Source organism: Anopheles darlingi, chromosome 2 (assembly GCF_943734745.1).
Source record: "Anopheles darlingi chromosome 2, idAnoDarlMG_H_01, whole genome shotgun sequence".
Lineage (NCBI taxonomy): Eukaryota > Metazoa > Arthropoda > Insecta > Diptera > Culicidae > Anopheles > Anopheles darlingi.
This window is the reverse complement of record NC_064874.1, coordinates 10,086,969-10,106,043: the sequence shown is the minus strand read 5'-3', so window position 1 is coordinate 10,106,043 and position 19,075 is coordinate 10,086,969. Positions and strand designations below refer to the sequence as shown.

The following is a 19,075-nucleotide window of genomic DNA, read 5'->3' as shown; positions in this document are numbered from 1 at the left end:
GGGGGCTTATCGCTCCGATGAGCGGCTACCGTTTGAATGACAACCGCCTGATAAGGTGAATCGGGGCGATCAGGACGAACTGTGGCCGACTAATCGCCCACGAGCGGTCATGACGGGCGTGTGGTTCTGATGGCGCATCAAGGTCCGAAGCGAGGGCTTAATGAGCAGTGGGAGTGGGGAACTATGCTTGTTTGCCAAGGCGGAACCGCGCCTCTACACAACCCGTCGCGGATTCTTGCGAGTGTTTTGCTTTTGTGAAGTCTGATGTCCTTCAGGAAATTGCATTCTATTATGAATGTTGATAATGATGGAATGCTCGTGGCACTTCTTTGAAGCGATAGCGGTGCATCAATGTGCCTGCGTCATCGGCAACAGCCTTGCATTATTTAGAATGTAATAAAAAAAACTTCATATTTGTATTAGATAACAGTTAAAACTTTATTTGATATTTTGAAGATAGCTCTGACATTAACCATCACAAGCTGTTTCTGAATTGAAGATTGGATAATATCAATCAACCAATACATTCAAGTTATCAAAATCAAGTTCAAAACTCGCCATTCTTTATTACCTTACACAAAATCAACTCATAAACAAAACAAAAAATCTACATCATACAACTTTCGCTACGTTGTACACACACGCACACGCTACTCCAGCAGCTAGTCTGTCCCACAATCCAGCTGCAGGTTAATACCACAATCACCATTCGTTTTCGCCTTCAGGAACATCAGCTCCTGCCCGGTCAACGCGATGGCCAGATAGTGCAGCGGACACTTGAAGAACTGTGCCTGCGGTAACCGCATCGCGGACATCTGCACACCAACCGACGCCAGATTGAAGCTGTTCCAGTGGACGAATCCTTTCCGTGCGCGGTACTGATACAGCTGCACCTTCCGGCCTTGCTCGATAAACGCCAGAATCGTTTCGTCGCGTAGCTCCAGTACGGCAAGCTGCGACGGTCGGTAGCAGGGCAGGATCTGATACACGTGTCCCTGCAGAATATCGCTGTAGATGCGGATGGAATCGTGCTTTCCCTGGATGATCGTCTCGATCGTCTCGGTAACGGCCACCAGCGCACGACGTCGCTCTCCACGGAGGCCCACGTTGAACGAAAGCACTTCGCCGCCGGTCGCCGGATCCGGAAGGTGAGTGTTTTCCATTGTCGTGATGCGCCCCAGTGGCACTTCCTTTGCTATTCGTTGCTCCAGATCGGTAGCGTTCGCGATCGGATCAAGCACATCGGGAGTCGTTGCTTCGCGCGTCTGAATGACGGGATCCGTACCCTCCTGATCGGAACCAATCTTATTCAACGGATCCGGTTGAGTGAGCTGCGGTGTATCATCGATCGTCGTCTCGTTGTCCGGATTTTCCGGATCTTCCGTTCGGTAGTAGTACGTTTTGTTCTGCCCCATGTGGCTTAACACGTTCATTGGTGTGGCAAACAATGAAAGCGTCACGTCACCGTCCTGATCATGTGATCGCTTTCTTCGTACCGAGCCCGTTGTTGATTCGTTGCGCGATAAAATCGCTAGCTGTTTACCATCGGAAAGCGCCAGACCGATGTTGAGGCTGTTGGGTAGAAAGGCAGCCGTCGAGAATATCCTCGAAAGATCCCACTCATCACGCACCGTGCCCAGCATCACATCGTACTCCCGGACGGTGGTGTGCTCGAGAGCATAGAACCGATCCGTCATCGATGAACCGTCACCATCAACGAACAGACTATCGGCATCCTTGTCGCCGTAGCTCTTTACCAGCTCGAGCGATAAGCCCTTGAACTTCCATATCGATAGACCTCCCACGGAGCATGATTGCTGCTCCTCTGATGCCGTCGAGGTCGTCGTCGTCGTCGTTGCGGCCGCCGATGAGCGCGTCACAAGATAGAGCGTGTCCTCGTCCGGTGTCACCGTTTTCCATTCGTAAACATGCCCGGTACGGGTCTCGAACAAACCGACAAACACCCGGTCGTGTGGGTTCCACTGGTACAGTTTGCTCTCGCACCCGAAGTTGATCACCAGAAAGTGGATCCCGTGCTGAGCGAACGTCCAGAACGATTGAATATTGCGCCGCTCGTTGATCGTCTGGCGCTGCACGAAGTAGTTGAAGAAGTACGTGCCCTGCTGGGTGCTATTGATGAGGGTTTGCGTCTCGTGGCAGGCGGTCCGATAGCGAGTGCGATGCTTCGCTAACGACTCCTCCACTTGCCGCTTCTCCGAGTGCAACCGTTCGGCAATCTGGCCTATCGTCTGCCCATTCAGTGTACCATTGCCTTCGATGGCATCACGGAATACGAGCTTCTGGGTGCGAATGTGACCACGGTACACCTGATGCTCGCGTCCATCGGTCCAAAGCGTTTCGTCGTAGAGCTGATCGAAGTGAATGCCTCCTATCGTATCCTCGGTGAGCACCTCATCGGCGGTAATATCGTAGAAGGTGATGGGTGAAGAGATGGTCATGTTGTCGGTCAGTTGTACCGGTTCGTGTACCGGCACACCATTCAGCACCGGTGGTAGCGTGAGATTTTCCAGTACACGGATCGAGTTGAAAACGGAGGGCGTCACGATTAACTGTTCGCCATATCGCTACAGAGAGATGAGGAGAGATAGAGAGAGAGCATTGTAATTACAACAGACACAGAAGCTACGATGCTACCATCTGCTCATACCATCACAGTGTTCTGACGTTCCACACGCAGATCTCGTCCATTTACAAGTCCCTTCACCTGCAGTGGACTGTGGAGAATGATCTCCTTCAAGTACACCGGCCGCTCGATCGTTTGTTCCGTGTGCAGCGTGATGAGCTCACTGGTGTCCACACCGTTGATGAACGAAGCGTTCAGTGCATCACAAATGAAGGTGCCAGGCTTGAACACTAGCTTTTCTGGAATGATCAAGCATATCATGGCGTGTTAGCGTTTGAGTGACATACTCTCATCCCGATCGAACTTACCAAAGATCTCATAATCCCTATTCACCAGCAGCGTTCTCCGTGCGTACTCATCCGGATCGATACCCTCGATGTTCCGTCCTATAAGATCGCCTTCCACGCGGATCTTATCCCCGGTTACCTTGCCCAGAAAGTGGACCGGCTGTGTGAACACGATCGGTTCCGTCTGATCGTAGTACATGATCTCGTTCTGTATGTTCGACACATTATGCCCATTAAACACGTCCACCGTGTAGCCGTACTTGAAATGAACCTCATTCTTGAACACATAATGACCCTTGAAGTAGTAATCCTGGTTGGTGCGGATCAGAGAGGCCAATCGGTGAGTGACATTCACCACCTCATTCCAACCACCGAACGCTTCTAGATGGCGTATGATTTGATGCCCTGCCAGCTGTAGATCTCCCTTAATCACGTGGGTATCCGTAGCGTTATCGTACGAGTAGTAGTCCTCTACGGCCTTAAAGGACTTCCCGTTGATGGTACCAGTTACGATCACCTCCTTGGCGTATACGCGCCCCAATGTGATGAGGTTCCCGGGCAGCATGATCGTTTCATTTTTCAGAATGAAATCCTCCACCGGTATGTTGTTAATGTTGCTCGTGTTTAGATCGCCACGCACGTCGAATCCGCGTGTGAATAGCTTCGAACCGGTGAACTCCACTACACCTTCCTCAGTCCTGTAGACGACACGGCTCAGGAAATCGTTCAACGGTATGTCGTTCAGTGTGCCTTCGACATTCAAGTCGCCCGACACTTGCAGCGGGTGGGTGAGCTTCAGCAACCCGGGAATAGCATTCGGTCGATCGAGCCAAATAACATCATCCAAGAAGCGGGTAAAATCGATCCCATTCAGCATCCCAACTTCCACATTGCCCGCGATGTGGAGCGTGTTGATAGGATGCTGTCCACCGAGCATGTAATCATCGTTCAGGTACGTCTCGACGTTCTGCTGGAACTCTCTGACATCATAACCATTGTAAAATTGCGTCGCCAACGACTGATCGATGTACAGTGTATCAATGAACACGTCATGATCGAAGCGCTGCGGACGGCTTAAGCTGAAACGGTGGGCATCGAACGTTGGTAGATGTACTCCGTTCAGTAGCTTCGACGGACCATCGATCGAGCTGTTCGTTAGCTTGAGGGTGTCACTGTACAGCGCATTGAGATATACCGTTTGATCCTTGATCTCGATTTCCTCATCTACACTATAATACCCATCATACCGGACACCGTTCAACGTTTCCAGGATTTCCAACTCGTTCACGTAAAGCTCCGAATAGCCTGGGCAAAAGTTTAGCGTTGCCTCCGTGTACTGTTCGCCGAACGTTTTGATCGAACTCATGTCCCAGTCGGTCACATTGATGCCAGCAAACAGTCCGTCCGTCTGTACCCGATTAAAGAACACATTGCCCACGATCATGCTAACGTTCAGCGTTTGATCGGTACTCTTCGTAAGCAGCTCATCGAGATGGATTTCACCTAGCATGTTCGACTCAACCTGTATCGGCTCCAGGAAGCGCAGATTGCGATAGTGCTTCGAGGCGTTTATCTCCACGTACGGCTCATCATTGTACACCACATCCTCCAGGGCACTATCCAAATCATACCCATCAAGATTATGGATATAGATCGGTCCATTGACAACGATCTCGCTAAATTCACAGCTCGCGTCCAGTGTTTTAGTCTGCAGCAGTGTAGGATTGTCGAGGAACTGGTCCATGTGCTTGCCTTGCACGGTACCACGCAGATCGAGGGATTCTTCGATCTCTAGCGATTGGAACGTTACATTCCCCGGGATGTACTGATCGTCGTGCAGCGTGATGAAATCGAACGGATTGATTCCATTGATGAATCCATCGATGTCCAGTGCGTCCATTGCTGGGAAGATAAATCAAATTTCATTACGATCCTGTCTTAAAACTATCATCGCATAAACATAACTTACAGAGAGGTGCCTGAAAGTGCTTTTGTCCGGTAATGATCGTCTCACGAGGTCCTTCAGTGAGTACGTAGTCTTCCGGGAAGCGTATCCCATTAAGAAACTGCGCCGAGACCTGCTTTCCAAATGTCACATTCTGGAAGTGAGAGAAACGGACACTGTATAAACTGTAGAGTTCCGAAATCTAAGCAGCGCCCCTGACTTACCCCTTTAACGTGCAGCTTTCGTATCCGCATCGGAGCGTTCTTAAAGATCAGTCCATCGAGGAACTCCTGCCACGGTATACCATTGATGAGGTCAAACGATAGATCACCCTCAACATTCAGCTTCTTCGTGCGCAACACCCGCACCTCCTCATCCATCGCGCTCCTGAGTGACGCCTCGGCCTGCTTCAGGTCAACCTTCGCCTCGTTAATGCTCTCCGTGACGCGCAAATCTTCTACCACCTCCAGCGAGTCAAGGGTCAGGTTTCGCCAACTTCGATTTTTACAATTAAAGTACACGAGCTGCTCACTTAGATCGATCCCGTTCACGGTGCCACCGTCCGGTAGAATAACCTCATTCGTGTACAAATCACCGGTTATCACCAGATTGCCATTCAGCTCGACCTTACCATCAACATTGTACGCTATATCATCAGCAGGCACACCATTAAAGGACTCAAAGTAAAGCTGCTCCACGATAAGATCCTTCAGGTGCAGTTCCTTCAGCGGCGGCGATTCACCTTCCGTTTGTCTCACAAACCGTAGCTGATGGTCCGCCTGTGGTGGTGGCTCTATCCGCTGAATGTACAGATCGTCCGCCTGGAGCGTCCCATCGATGTACACCTTACCATGCACCTGCAACGTACCATTATAGCTCAGATCGTGTCCCTGAGCATCACGCTTGACGCTGTGTTTCAACTCGTCCAGCATCGCATCAACGCTCGCCTCAATGTCCTGCACCATTTTAACCGTCTCGCCCAGATCAACTCGAAAGTCCGCCTCACGCCAAGTGTATTGACCGATCTGGATCACGCTGTCGGAGAAATTGTATCCTTCCGCAAACTTTACGTGCGGTGTCTCGATCGATTTCAGCTCCTGGCGCTTCAATACCACCGGATCACTTTCCATCATCGACACGAACGATTGTGCCTGTTCGATCAACTCATTCTGATGGTCGATGATGCGCGTAAACGCATCCATCGTTTCCTTGATCTCTTGGATTTTCATCAAAATAGGATGCTCCCCCGATAGCAGTTCAATCGACAGATGATACAAACTCGAGTGTGCCTCATGGCGTGGCACAATGATCGAAATCTGCTTCCCACGCTGGACGATCGCCGCTCCGAACAGTCCATCGGTACGCTCCAGATCGAGCATACAGCTCGCCTCCTTATCGATCACATCATTCTCCACCATGCACGGAATATTGGTGGCCAAATCGAACGAGACACCGTTCCACACAAGCGCCTCCAACCGTTGCACATCGTGCGTATCAAAAATCATTCGATGCTGCACCAGCAGGATCATATCGTCGCGGTACGTACGGGCCGGTATCTCGAAGAATGCCTCCACAATCTCGAGCGATTCTGTTGGGATTTTCTGGGCGTAGAACTTACCGCGTCGGTATCGCAATACGGCCGGTGAACGGCCACCGATGGCAATGTAAGCGTAGCGACCAATCTGGAACGCATCGACCGAACGCAAGTCCGGCGAAGTGTAGTTCCCGATCAGCTTAAACTTGCGCCGACTCTGGTCCCCGATGCGGAAACTGTAGATCTGTACGGTCCAGTCCTGTGGTAGTGCCACTAAAAACTCATCGCCTGATTTGACCAACCCAACCGATGGGCACGGATGGGGCAATCCGATCTTTTGCATCAACCAGAACTGGCGCGCATTGAAGGAAAACTCGTACACGGTGGCCGAAATCGATTGCTGGTGGTTCGGATGCTTCCCGATCAGCAGCAGTGCGTCGACCTCCTTGTGCCGGAAAAAGCGAATCTGTGTGATCGTCTTGTGTAGTGGCCAGCGCCATTCCTCTTGCAGCTGATAGTCGGTCTCCTGCCGTAGCGTGTACCAGACGAGAAAGTTACCCATCGATATAACGATGCAACCGACGACCGTCGTCCTGTCCGTGTCCCAGAGCGTAAACACCTCGAACGCGATCGGTGGTGACTCGAGCAGTAGCTCCTGGTTAAGCAGAAATGCTCCTTCTTCGGTTTCGCGCAACACAACGACGCTTGCCGCCCGCAAACCGACCACCATGTGACGTTCCAGGTTCTTTTGGCTGATCGTTTTCCACCGTAGGACACGGTCACCGAGCGTAAAGTTTAGATCCTCCACGATCGAACGAATCGTCAGTGTGTCCCGTTTGGCGTCGTTCACTTTCGGTGGTTCCGATACGGAGCCCAGCGTTCGGATGAAGCTTTGATCGACCAGCTTAGCATCGATCGCCTCGTGCAGCGCGTTAATGTGTGTTTCGCGCAGTGGTTGAAGGTCATTTTCGCTGAAACTATCCTGATCTTCCAGCAACTCCTGCCGGCGTAGCTCGTACGCAGACAAGGGTGGATCCGTCGTGGTTTCTGGTTCGGTGTCATTGGGTACCACCGGTGGGAATGTGGCTGGTCCTACCTTCGGTTTCAAGGTAGTGACCGTGCTTGGCCCGGGAGGCTCCTTTGTTCGACTCGTAATCTTCGCTCCTTCGCCATCGCCTATGAGCTGCAGAAGCGAAAAGCACGTGGTTAACAGAGAACTGCGACTGCTGAAGAAGATAACCTAGAACATTACCATAGAACCGCATACTATCAGTAGCAAGAACACGGGAGAATACTTGTGATAAACCACTGCAGTAGCACTTGTAGCCATCCTGTACACGGTTGGTTTGTTGAAATGTGTGTTTTTTCCGATTTTTGCGATCAAGATACGGTCACCATTGCAGAATTTTTGGGGTAGACAGTGACAATGCACGATTTTCTATAGGCTAGTGCAATGGCTTCTCTGCTGCCGTGGAGCAACACACAGAACGGTGCGATCGAACGCGCTTATTCGAAGGTTCTCGAGAGACTTTCCTACGTTCATCTCTCGTAGTGTAGTGTACAGGATGAAAGGATGAACGTTTATCCTCTGCCCACAGGGTGGCAACAAGGACGTGGTTCCCTTTAGTTAATATCTAAATTAACCGCAAATCGTTTCAGGTAATTAAAATCTCAACTTGCATTTATATTTTGACATTTAGTTGCAGGACTAATAATTTGGCTATTATTTTGTTGTGCTTTGTTTCATGTTTTGGCATACTGGAAGCCCTCCTCTGCTGGGCTTCCTACTCCGCCATGCTATATTATTGTAAAAGGTTAGTTCTAAACCTTTTCAGATCATCCTTTACCCTTTAAATTTCATTTTCCTTATTTTGCTCGGAACGAGCGGACCAACGGTTGATGTTAAAAACGACTCAAATCTAGCTTCGCATGTTCGCCGCCTAGAGCATAACGAAACAGTTTCCTTCCACCGTCGCTAGGAGCGCTAGTGTCGCACAGTGAAATTTGAAATTTCCAACGGACTGATGCGGGGACTAATTTTCCGAGCGACCTTACCACGGTTACGCTATCAGAGTTGATCTATTGCATCCATCATTACTTTTTTTTTAATAAGCTCCGATGCAGCATCGATCAGCTCCTCGCAAGAACAGTGGTTCCACTTTGTAGCCATGAACTGCTACACGAACTTCGAAGGTCATCCGTGGGCTCAGATAAACGAGGCCCCCGGAAACGATGAACTAGAGGTCGAGCGAGCAATTATAGAAGTGCAGCACTAAAAACAGGATATCGATCAAGTGATTACTGGGTTATGGGACAGCGAGGTCAGTGAGGAAGAGATCAAGTGACTCTGTTTTGCCACCTGACACTAGAGAGAGAAAGATCATTCGCGACTCTGAACCGTCCTCTTTCCTCTGTTATAATGATCGAAAAGTAAGAAGAATTTATCGGATTTTTTGTTGCTCCCATTAGCACATCGCAGTGTTACATTAATTCTTCAAACATTCAGGGTGGTCTAACTTAAGTGCACGATGTTAATGGTGAACTATTCGATAAACATCAGATTTAGACACTGTTTGTTTCGATATTTTACTAGTTGGATGTTTGACGATTTCCACAAAAGGTGCCTTGGTGAACATTTGGATGATATATTGTTCCATACATAATTGTCAAACGTTGATCTCATAAAAAATACAACTAATGGTATTTTCCAAAAACTTTGTGTTTTCTTACAATCAACATCGTGAACTCAAGATGAAACAACTTGTATTAAATCAACAAAACAATTTGATTATTTTACACCTCCTTCATCTATTGTGAACTCAACCTTATTACTAGCTTCATCACCATCACTAAGTTGTTCGTATTAGTGAGATCGCATAACAATCGTGCGTGCGCGCGTGCTTTTATGCTCTCCTATGCTGCTCGGCCGCGTTCACAACATAATGGCACGAGCTGGCCGGTGGAGCCGACCAAACCGAATGCTCACCTGCCGAGTGTCAGGTGGCGTCATGGTTGCACATGGCTTAGCAGTAGCAGCAGCAGCAGCAACAGCACAGCATGAAACCTTGCGAGAGGGGGGATCTCGGAACGAGACGATCGAATGGGCTCCGACCAGTTGCCCCTCGTGGTGGACCCGCTGGGTTGGGTTGGCTGCCGGTCGGCAGTTTGATTTTGGAGCTCGTGCGCGGTGCATCATCCACCGTCTGTCTGTCTGTCTGTCCGTCCGTCTGTCTGCAGCGGCCTTCTGTGTACGTACCGGTACCGTGTGTCAGACGATTGATCGATCGATTTGTTGTCGATCGTTTCCGGCATTGAGGTGTGCGATCTTCCGGGCAGTTCCGATTATTGAGTGATCCGGCTTAAGACGAACGAGTAGCACTAGCACAGAGTGGTGTGTGAGTGAGACACGGAGCGTGCCCTGGCATAGCGTGGTGGCCGGAGAAAGTTTGTCAAGTGTGGTGTGCCGTGGACATATGGTCTGCGTTGTCGTCGTCGTCGTCGTCGTCTTCGTCGTTGGATGTGATTCAAGGCAACTCGAAGACGAGGACTGCTCGTGCGGCTCATAAGTCGGTGTTTGCGTGTCGATTAAATCGGTTCGGCCCGGATCGAGGCGGGACTGCTGCTGTCCTAAACCGGTAAAGTGTCCCATCACCGCCGTGCGTGCCGATTGCGTGAAACGGTGTTTGTCGGTCCATTCCGAGTGGTTACTTCATCAACGGCGTGACGTGCATTCGCAAAACCACCGATTGTTTCATCGACAACGGTCCCGCCGTGGGGGAGGGAATTGTGCAAATCTTGGATCCGCTCGAGCGATTATTCGATCGATCAACATTTGATCGAGTTATTATTTCATTTTTTTCACGGTTTTCTAGCCCCGTTTTTTTTGTCATTCCGGAACATCGAACCGGAGGCAGAGTGCATTCCAGTAAGTGGTTGGAGAAGGCAATACCAAAGTGACGACGAATCTGGTGGCGCAGCTCGATCGTTGAAATCGTTGTCCAAATAGACGAGTGCGCGTCCGTGTGTGTGTGCTCCGGGTGATTGTATGTTTCGGCAGGATCGGCCGGACTCCCGGGTGTGTGGTAAACGTGAAAGTGAAGTGATAATTTTTGGTCTTCAACTTTCGATTGCTCAGAAGCTTTCCGGTCTCGGGTCGAAAACAAAAAAGGCCAGCAAAGGAGCAGCAAAGAAGTGAACGGGAACCGCGAACGGGTGCCGCCCTAGAGCGCGTTAATCATCATCATCATCACCACCAGCAGCAGCAACAGTAACAGCGACAGAAAGCCGGTCCTTTGCTAAAGTGCGCTTCGGAAAATTAATTGTCGATTGCAGATCGTTCGAGATCGGGCTTTCTGTTGACCCAGACCCAGAGTCACTTGGAGATTGCATCGAGATCGGGAGGTTTCGATTTGGTTCAAGCCTTTGCCCCCGGGGGGGCCTACGACCTAGCTAGTGGCAAACCCCGAAGCGATTTGGCGATATCGCTGCGCAGCAACTACGAAGTTTCAGGTGAGTCTCTTGAAAAGGTGCCCCGTGCGGTCGGTCGGTGGCGAAAAACGGAAAACTTTTGTTTCGTCAAACATCTGCGTCTGTTTGTGTGGTGCCAAAGATGAAAGTATAAATTATTCATTATCGCCTCAGTTGAAGTTGAGTTCCAAAAGTTTCACTCCAACCGGCACACCAACGGGGCACATGATGGCGCCGTTGCTGATTATAATGAAGGACCACCTGATGGGATCTAGAATAAGAAACACCGAATAATGGAGCGAAAACATAAGAAACATCAGTCACAGGATCATCAAAAAATGTTTAAAACATGCATGCCAAATCAGCTTTATGACGAGATTTCTCTATTAGGTCGTTAGCTGTTCAGCTTTGAGCCGGTTTGATGGCCACCTCCGTTCGGTGAAAGATATGCGTTTGCTTCCGATTTACTGACTCTGCTTCCTTTCCCTGTCTGATATTCCACCAAAGAAAACTCGTTTTCATCCAAGGAATTCTACTGGGAAGATGGTGACGGTGATGAGAGATCATCAGCAGCAGCACCACCACCATCGTTAGCACCACCAATCAGCATCGGCTCTTGCTCTGGAAATCGAAAGCCTCCCGAACGGGTGAACGGTGGATCATTAGGAGAAGCGACAAATCAAAAGACAGCTTTTCTCGGCCCTCGTCGGTCATTAAGAAGGGGACCGGTTCGCCTCGTGCTGGACAAATTCTTTACGTCTCTTGGCCACTAGTTTACGGTGGCTACTACGATCCATCGAGCTAGCCGTTGCCCGCTCTCGTCTAAGTAGTATTAATAACTTAGTAAACCTCGTCCAGAAGCGAACGGCGAACGGGTCTTGGATGAAGGCGAACGGTTGAAAGTAGCTCTCCTTGACTTGAGCGAAGGCTATACGGCAGCTGTTCGTCGCAGCTAAACGCAAGCGAGTGCGATTAGTAATGCGCGGCTGCAAAGTGAACCATTTAAAATGTGGTTATAAGCTGCTACTATATTCATTCATCAACGTTTGACTCATTACTGAATTGAAGTTTGATTGTGGAAACGTGTTGTGTGTAATGTAGATGTTTGTTTAGAGAAAAACAGACATTAAAATTGAATGTATCCTCCATCATTGCTTTATTTAGAATATAACACTTATATGAGTCTTAAGTACTTCGAGGTCATAAGAGCATTAAGCATGAAATGGACAATTAAAGGTCGATAGAACTTCCAGGGCTAAATTAGCTACACAGTAAACAGGAGTTCATAATTCAACCAAGGCTAGTGCGACTGCCAACACGTAATTATTAACATCAATTAATCAGCAGATCGTATTAATAAACATAAAAATCAGCAACTCACCAAACCATCACCAACCACCAACAATGATCGTACAGATTGTGCGATTGTTTCGACGTCTGCGGTGGTTATACCACAACAACAACAACACCAACACAACATCGCACACAATAGGTAACGCACTCTGGTCCGATCCGCAAAGGCATTACAACGGCCAGCACGACCATAACGACCCCAATTACGTGTACCACACCCGCTCGCACCTGCACCAAAAACCGTAAAACCCAAGACACCCGGTGCGGTGCGGTTGTTTTGGGCATCTCACCACCCCCAACGACGACGACGACGACGATCGCACGCGGAGAGCAAAAGAAGGTCAGCAGCAGCAGCAGCAACAGCAGCAGCAGCAACAGCAGCAGGAGGCGGTTTTCACCGCAGCTCACGACGGTTCGCGACCGCAGCAACAATGAGTGAGCCACGTGGGCGCATCATTGTTGTGGGTGTTGCGATTGTTAGATGCTCAGCGAGGTGTGGTTCGCGAAATTTTTGGGGTCAAGAATATGGGGATGGTGGAGTAAGGGCGCACATCGTCGTCGAATAGCTATCCGGTAAACCACACACCCATTGGTCGAGAAATGCAAATTTATCACGCGCTTCAGCACGCCAACTGCGATGCGATCCGAGAGTTGAGAATTGGCGAGCTTTGGGGGGGGAAGGTGCGACGAATCATCACCGAGACGACTTTCTATTTCCTTTCAGCGGATTTTTTATCTACCGGTTAAATGATGTGGTACAATCCAGATAAGCCGGTTGAGGGACAGCAAATCATAAAAGCAAACTTTATCGCTCAAACGTCTCTCTTTACTCCAGCTGCATGACCTATCAGAAGCATAACTCATTCGGATGTACCGCGTTTAATGTCTCTGTTGCTGGTGATTTAAGTTCATTACATAAAAGGTTGACCTAAGCAAACAATTGGCCCGCTGGACATTTCATCATCATCTAGCCTCGACGGTTCCAAAGAGCGCGGGCGCGATGTCAAAATGTCAAAGCCATCTTTGGTGGAAATTGCCCGCGTACCCTTCGCCAACTCTGCTGGCGTTTACCTTTACCTTTTTTGTGCGGTTAATGCGCACCGAGAGGAGATGTTTCCTTTTTTCCGATTTTACATTATCTTATGCTCGGACCCCTCCTCCCTTTGGCAAACCTTGCGTAACTGCATTGGGTATCATGCTGGGTTTGCGCAATTGCTGCGAACAGCAGCGCCAGACGGCGACGACGACGACGGTCAGTGAGCTGTGGAAGTGACGACGAAACGTAATAGCCTCTGGGGAAAGGATAAGTAATGGACGGAGGAGATGTCTGTGAAGCGATGATGCAATAGAGCAGAGGTGGCGCCCAACCAATTAACACTGAACATAATTTAACTAGCTAATCTGTAAACACGAAGGCAATCTGCAATGTGCACTTTGATCTGCATTTCCGAGAAAAAAAACCAAAGCTGGCCATGATTGGCTCGAGCCAAATCATGCGTGTGTACGAACGAGACGATATGTGCGTGCGTGTAAACTGTCGTCAAAGGCTTGCTTGCTCTCTCGTTCACTCCGACGGCAATCCAGCCGCGTTCTGTTTCGCTTTTTCCGTCACTTTCACCAATACACTAAACACACAAAAGCCGGCGCCAAAAACGTAGCAGCACCGCGCAAATTAACTGTGCAAAGTGCGTAAAGTGCGTTGTTTCAATATCTCATCCCGAGATGTGCGAGTTTAATTCGTGGAATATGGTAGAAAACACATTCGAATTGATTGTACCGATGGAGCAGAACTCAGAGTAAGTGGGAATACTGCGGATTACGATGAGCGCGCCACGAAAACGGAACTGTTCCTTCGCCAACAGGATGGTGCTAGATCCTGATCTAAACTGGGAGATACCGACGGGCGAGCAAGATCTGGAGACGACGAACATTGTCCATATCACTGAAATGCAATCGGAAGCTTCTTCGTTGAACGTGCCACTACCGTTCATTTCCAATGTCCTTATCGAAGAAGACCCGATATACGGCAGTCTAGTGCCCATGGAATCGGTGCTACATGCTCCTCCTGAGCTTGTTCTGATGGATCAACGGGCAGACGGTAAACCGACAACAACTCCTTCAACCGAAGGCATCGTCTCCTCGTCGACAACGATGCGCGTCACGCTGCGTGATCTAGTGCTCCAGGGCACGGAACACCTGGTGCTCGGCAGTTACATCATACCAGAGTATATGCTACAACCGGGCTTCCCAATGCAATCTCTGCGCAGTGTGGTTGCAGAGTGCAATGGAAAGGTAAGCCGGCTGTACCTACTCTCTTCCGAGCCGTACACTAAGGAGGCAACCACATCCATACCACCACCTGGTGACGGTGCAATAGGGACGCATAAGCCACCGGTTGAAGTAAAACCACCACCATTCACTTCCATGGTTACTTCGATGGATCGTAATGACGACAAGGAAAACCTCCGAGATGACGCTAGCAGTAGCAGCAGTTCTGTATCAACGGTGCCCACAGCAGCAAGCCCGGACACAGCCATACTGCGCGAGTATCTAGAGTTTCAGATTAACAACATCACTATCCCGGTTCTAACGGCAGGCTCGAAAAAGTTCGGCACAAAGCATTCGCGTAAAGCTTCGGCACAGAAGTGAGGCAGCCAGCGATGTTAGTGCTAGGCGGGACCTTCTGGTCAACACGACGTTCTAAAACATAATTTAGAGTTCTACTATAACTATTCTACGTATTACGTAGACAATGGAGACCGTACCTAGGTGACACGTTCCTTATCATCTAACTTTGCCTGTAGTCTAGGTGTACCTCTAATGAGCGAATACCAACGAATCCGTGTACTTATTGACGAGTGTTTATTGCTATTGTTTCAGTAACGGTACCTGTTGCGATTCAATAAATGATATTCACGTCCATGTTCGTATCCTGGAAGGAAACCCTCCGAGCTATAGAAGGCCCTGCGAAGATGTAATAACTCGATTCGATGCCGGTAACCGAAGGCTTTGGAATGTTGTATGGCACACAAGGCACATGCCACATGATCTGCTGCTGTTGATGGTGTTGTGTGTATGTGTGTGGCGTGGTGTGGCTCAGTGCACCTCAGTAAACCCAGTCCCACTTGCTGTGATGTGGACCCTCATCGAACACCTCGAGCGGCGTATAGCGGGGGTTCACTTTGCGCACAAACACACGCCGATTGCCGATCGGTTGCAGGGCTCGGTAGTTGTCGACCATCGGTGACCCATGAATACCGGTGTCCAGCTAGCGAAGGGAGGGGAGACGAATAAGCAGTTAAGCAACCGCGAGCAAGCTTAAAGCCCCATAAAAGGTGGGACAACCCCGACTCCCGCGTGTACTCACCGTGCGGAATCGCTTCATCTGGTGGACGGAAAGTTCGAGCAGATCGGGAAACACGACCCAGGTGACGGCCTCGGAGCAGGGCGGTGTCGTCAGCGAGCCCTTGTACGTGTAGAAGCGGTTCAGATCGATACCGTCGATCAGTGACTGCAGCGTGAAGGTGTGATTGAGCGGGATGGTTTTGTCGTAGTCGGTGATCTGGGTGAACGAGCGCACGAGCCCGCTGATTTCGGGGCTGTCGTGCTCGGTGACCTGATAGAAGAAGCCCAGCACCGTAAGGCCGTCCGAGTAGCCGAGCGCTTCGGCCACCGACTTGTACTTGCGGTTCCGGTGGATGATGTGCATCTCGAGCGGGTAGCGGACGTCGTTGAGGACGTGCTCGGAGCCCCGGTTGTTCTTGTCACCCCAGTGAAAGTGCAGTCCCTCCAGCTCGTACTCGTTCTGCAGCTTGCCACCGAAGATGTAGGGATGCTTGCCCTTGGCGGGATCCGTTTTCGGAATCGCGAGGGACACTGCAAAAGGGAGCCGATTCGATTTCATTCGATGTCCGAGCGATGTCGCGCGCTATCGTCGTGCTCGAAGGGAAAGTACTTTACTCACCGGAATGACCATTGTTGTGCAAGGTGATCGGTCCCGGGAGCAGGTTATTGTAACCGACCAGTTCGATCGCGGGCATATACAGTGGCACCGCCCGGTTACTGCTGATCGCGATCGGTGACTGGTGCTTACCGGCACAGCTCTGATGTGCCTTCGACCAGCGCCGTTGATCGGGCTGCGAGTACCCGAACCGATGTCCACTGGCGCTCGTCGGTCCTGCCGCGAAGGTGAGAGATAGAATGCGAAACGTTATTGATCCCTCTAGTTAGCGACCAGTTAGATGCAGCACAGCAGCAACGGCGACGTATGTGAACACCTAACGTGACGATCATAATGGCACAATTGGTGAGCCACGGTCTACGTGGCCCGGGTTGCGGGCTACGTGACGTTCGACCGAACAAAACAATCGTGATGGCGCATTTCACGCACCACCATCGCCGTATTGGCCCGTGTGATATGGGTGATCAGCAACTAGAGGGCATATCCAACGCCCAACCGTACGTTGGCCACCTGCAGCCCGTAAAGCTTTAAGCCACGAAGGAGCAATACCTTGCTATCACCGGGGATCCGCATGTTTGTGTTTAGAATCGAACATCGGAACTCGATGCGACAAGCAGCACTAGTAGTGCAGCAGATAGTGTAAGTTGTTTGCACGTCGCGCGCTCCGCCACCCTGGGTCATATGACCGTAAACAATCGATTACACGGGTCGTTTGGTCGTAAAAACGTATCTCACTCTCTTTCTGACCTTCCAGCAAACCCAAGCGCCACTATCGCGTGATAGGAACTACACTAAATGCTTTCTCGTGTCACTGGACCTCCCCTTTCCCCCCGGCAACATCATCACCTACCGACCAGGCCTAGGCGAGCCGGAGATGCATCTTGCAGGCTTGTACCTCATCTGGATGGTTGGCATGTAGGCTAGTTTGCTGAAACCTTATCTACCACTAGACGACTGTAGCTTGCTAACTGTGCTGTCTGAAGTGGTCTACTGCTCTCTATCTCTCTCTCTTTCGCTCTCTATGTTATCGCGGATCCGCAGAAGATCGTAGCTTACCGGTGATTAGCAGAGCAAACAGTAGTAGCGACACCACGGCTCTCCTCATCGCCACGTTTAACGACATCGGTGAAAGTGACACTGGCGCTGGGTACTGTTTAAATCTCCTCTCGATGTTGTAACACTTCCACCCTCAACGACGGACACTATGGCACTCACTGACTCGTTGGCACGCTGGCAATCCTGCTGCTGCCCACCGAACACCGAACTGCACGCAGAGATCCCGAAGGACGACGAGTCTTCCTTCCAGTCTGCCCGATGGCTCGATCGCAACTAGTTTTGGCCGGGCGATTCCCCGGGAACTGTTCTGCTGTCTCTGTGTCGCGGCGGCTGATATGGAGCTTCGCGAATTGCACGTGGCCTTTTGCGCGGGGATGCTCAATGGTGCGTCCCGTGATGCTGCCACGATGTCTACGATACACTGCGTCTCGTCGGCTACACCACCGTGACAAACGTCGTGACAAACACTCCGAAATCCACACAACACCACAAACACCAGTAGCAGCGCGTGTACACCTTTCTCGATACCTTCGGCACGGTACGGTACACGTTAAATCCCCAGAGTACACCCGCTGGCGGAGGAGAGGATGTGTCTCGGCTGATTACTGTCCGGCGACTGCTGCTGTCCGGCCGGTGCTGATAGTGTTTTATAAGAACGGCACGAGGCCGCCTATGGGACTTCCCACCCAGAACGCGTACCATTCAGGCTTGGCCCATCGTACCTTCGAAGTACTTCATCTTCCTACCACCACCACCACCACCGCTCTCGCCATTCCTTGCTACCGCAGCAGTCCTCGGACATTCTGCAGACCACCACATTTTATGGTCATTTGAATTGTTCTAGCTTTTCAGCATGTGCGTCAGGTGCGAGCGAGCGAACTAGGGAGTGTGTTTGCAACCACAGCTTCTTCCTACACCGGTGTGGCATACCGAGAGCTGTGCGGCAATTAAAAACTGTCCCTTCCACCGCACGGTGGATAATCGATCAAAAAATGCCATTTTGGTGCAAAATTCTTTGCCCATTAATTGGTCAAACGTGTGGCGCCTCGCTGGCTTAGGCCGAGCCGGGAAGTGCGAAGTGGGGTCTGGTATAGGTTTGCGGTTCCGTACGGTTTTGGTAATTGTTAATTACCTCGCGTACTTGTGCGACGGTGCGACTGCGCTCCAAAAGCTACCACAAAAACCATAGTGGACGCGCTCTTCAAGTGGCGTATTTGGTGTCTTGTCCTGTATGTCTTGATCTTGTCTGCAATGGATCATCATAAACTATGGTTTTAGAAGAGAAGTTTGTGGAGGTGGTTTCGAGGCATTTGAGACACAAAGTGACACAATGATCGCACCAGCTGCAACATCTAGTCTAGTTCCTCTCCACGATAAGTAACATTTGCAGTTGCTAGCACCATTTTCACGCTTCAACATCGCTTAATGAACCGCTATTGATGGATGAGTTTGAGCAGCTACTTCCTACAACACTCGTCACGTTGTGACAAGGACTGCTCGGTGGGAGAGATGATGTGAATACGGGTAAATTACCTGATCGACTGCTGCTGCTGGGCAGCATTTGCTTCGAAGTAACCATGACTACACTACGTCCGCCACGAGAAGCTGTCAGCTGCAATGGCAGGCACAACGCATCTAGTACCCCAGGTGTTAGCCCGCATACTGCGATTAGTGTGTGTGTGATCTACCCTGGCTGATCGCGATCGCGCTAGTTGTCAAGTGCTAGTCATTCCGATGAAAATTAACCGATCATCCCGAACAGTGAAGCAGGATCGTGGCTTCTGGAGGGAATTTCCTCGTAAAAAACCCTTCCATCTTTCGAAACGAT

The 19,075-nt window shown here is 50.3% G+C and overlaps 2 protein-coding genes across 2 annotated transcripts; both read right to left on the bottom strand.

The window, feature by feature from the left end:
• Window positions 1–550: 550 nt before the first annotated feature.
• LOC125951506 (uncharacterized) lies at window positions 551–7,763 on the bottom strand. Its single transcript, XM_049680381.1, has 6 exons — window positions 7,663–7,763; window positions 5,101–7,593; window positions 4,901–5,030; window positions 2,953–4,833; window positions 2,669–2,883; window positions 551–2,585 (listed from the first exon to the last, which is right to left on the bottom strand). The coding sequence occupies exons 1-6, from the start codon at window positions 7,738–7,740 to the stop codon at window positions 663–665; spliced, it is 6,720 nt and encodes a 2,239-aa protein (XP_049536338.1). The 5' UTR covers window positions 7,741–7,763; the 3' UTR covers window positions 551–662.
• A 7,286-nt stretch (window positions 7,764–15,049) lies between these two features.
• Window positions 15,050–17,869, bottom strand: LOC125949050 (carbonic anhydrase 7). The gene is made up of 4 exons (XM_049675737.1): window positions 17,248–17,869; window positions 16,195–16,407; window positions 15,598–16,106; window positions 15,050–15,498 (listed from the first exon to the last, which is right to left on the bottom strand). Exons 1-4 carry the CDS (start codon window positions 17,312–17,314, stop codon window positions 15,337–15,339), a joined length of 951 nt encoding a protein of 316 aa, XP_049531694.1. The 5' UTR covers window positions 17,315–17,869; the 3' UTR covers window positions 15,050–15,336.
• Window positions 17,870–19,075: the final 1,206 nt, after the last annotated feature.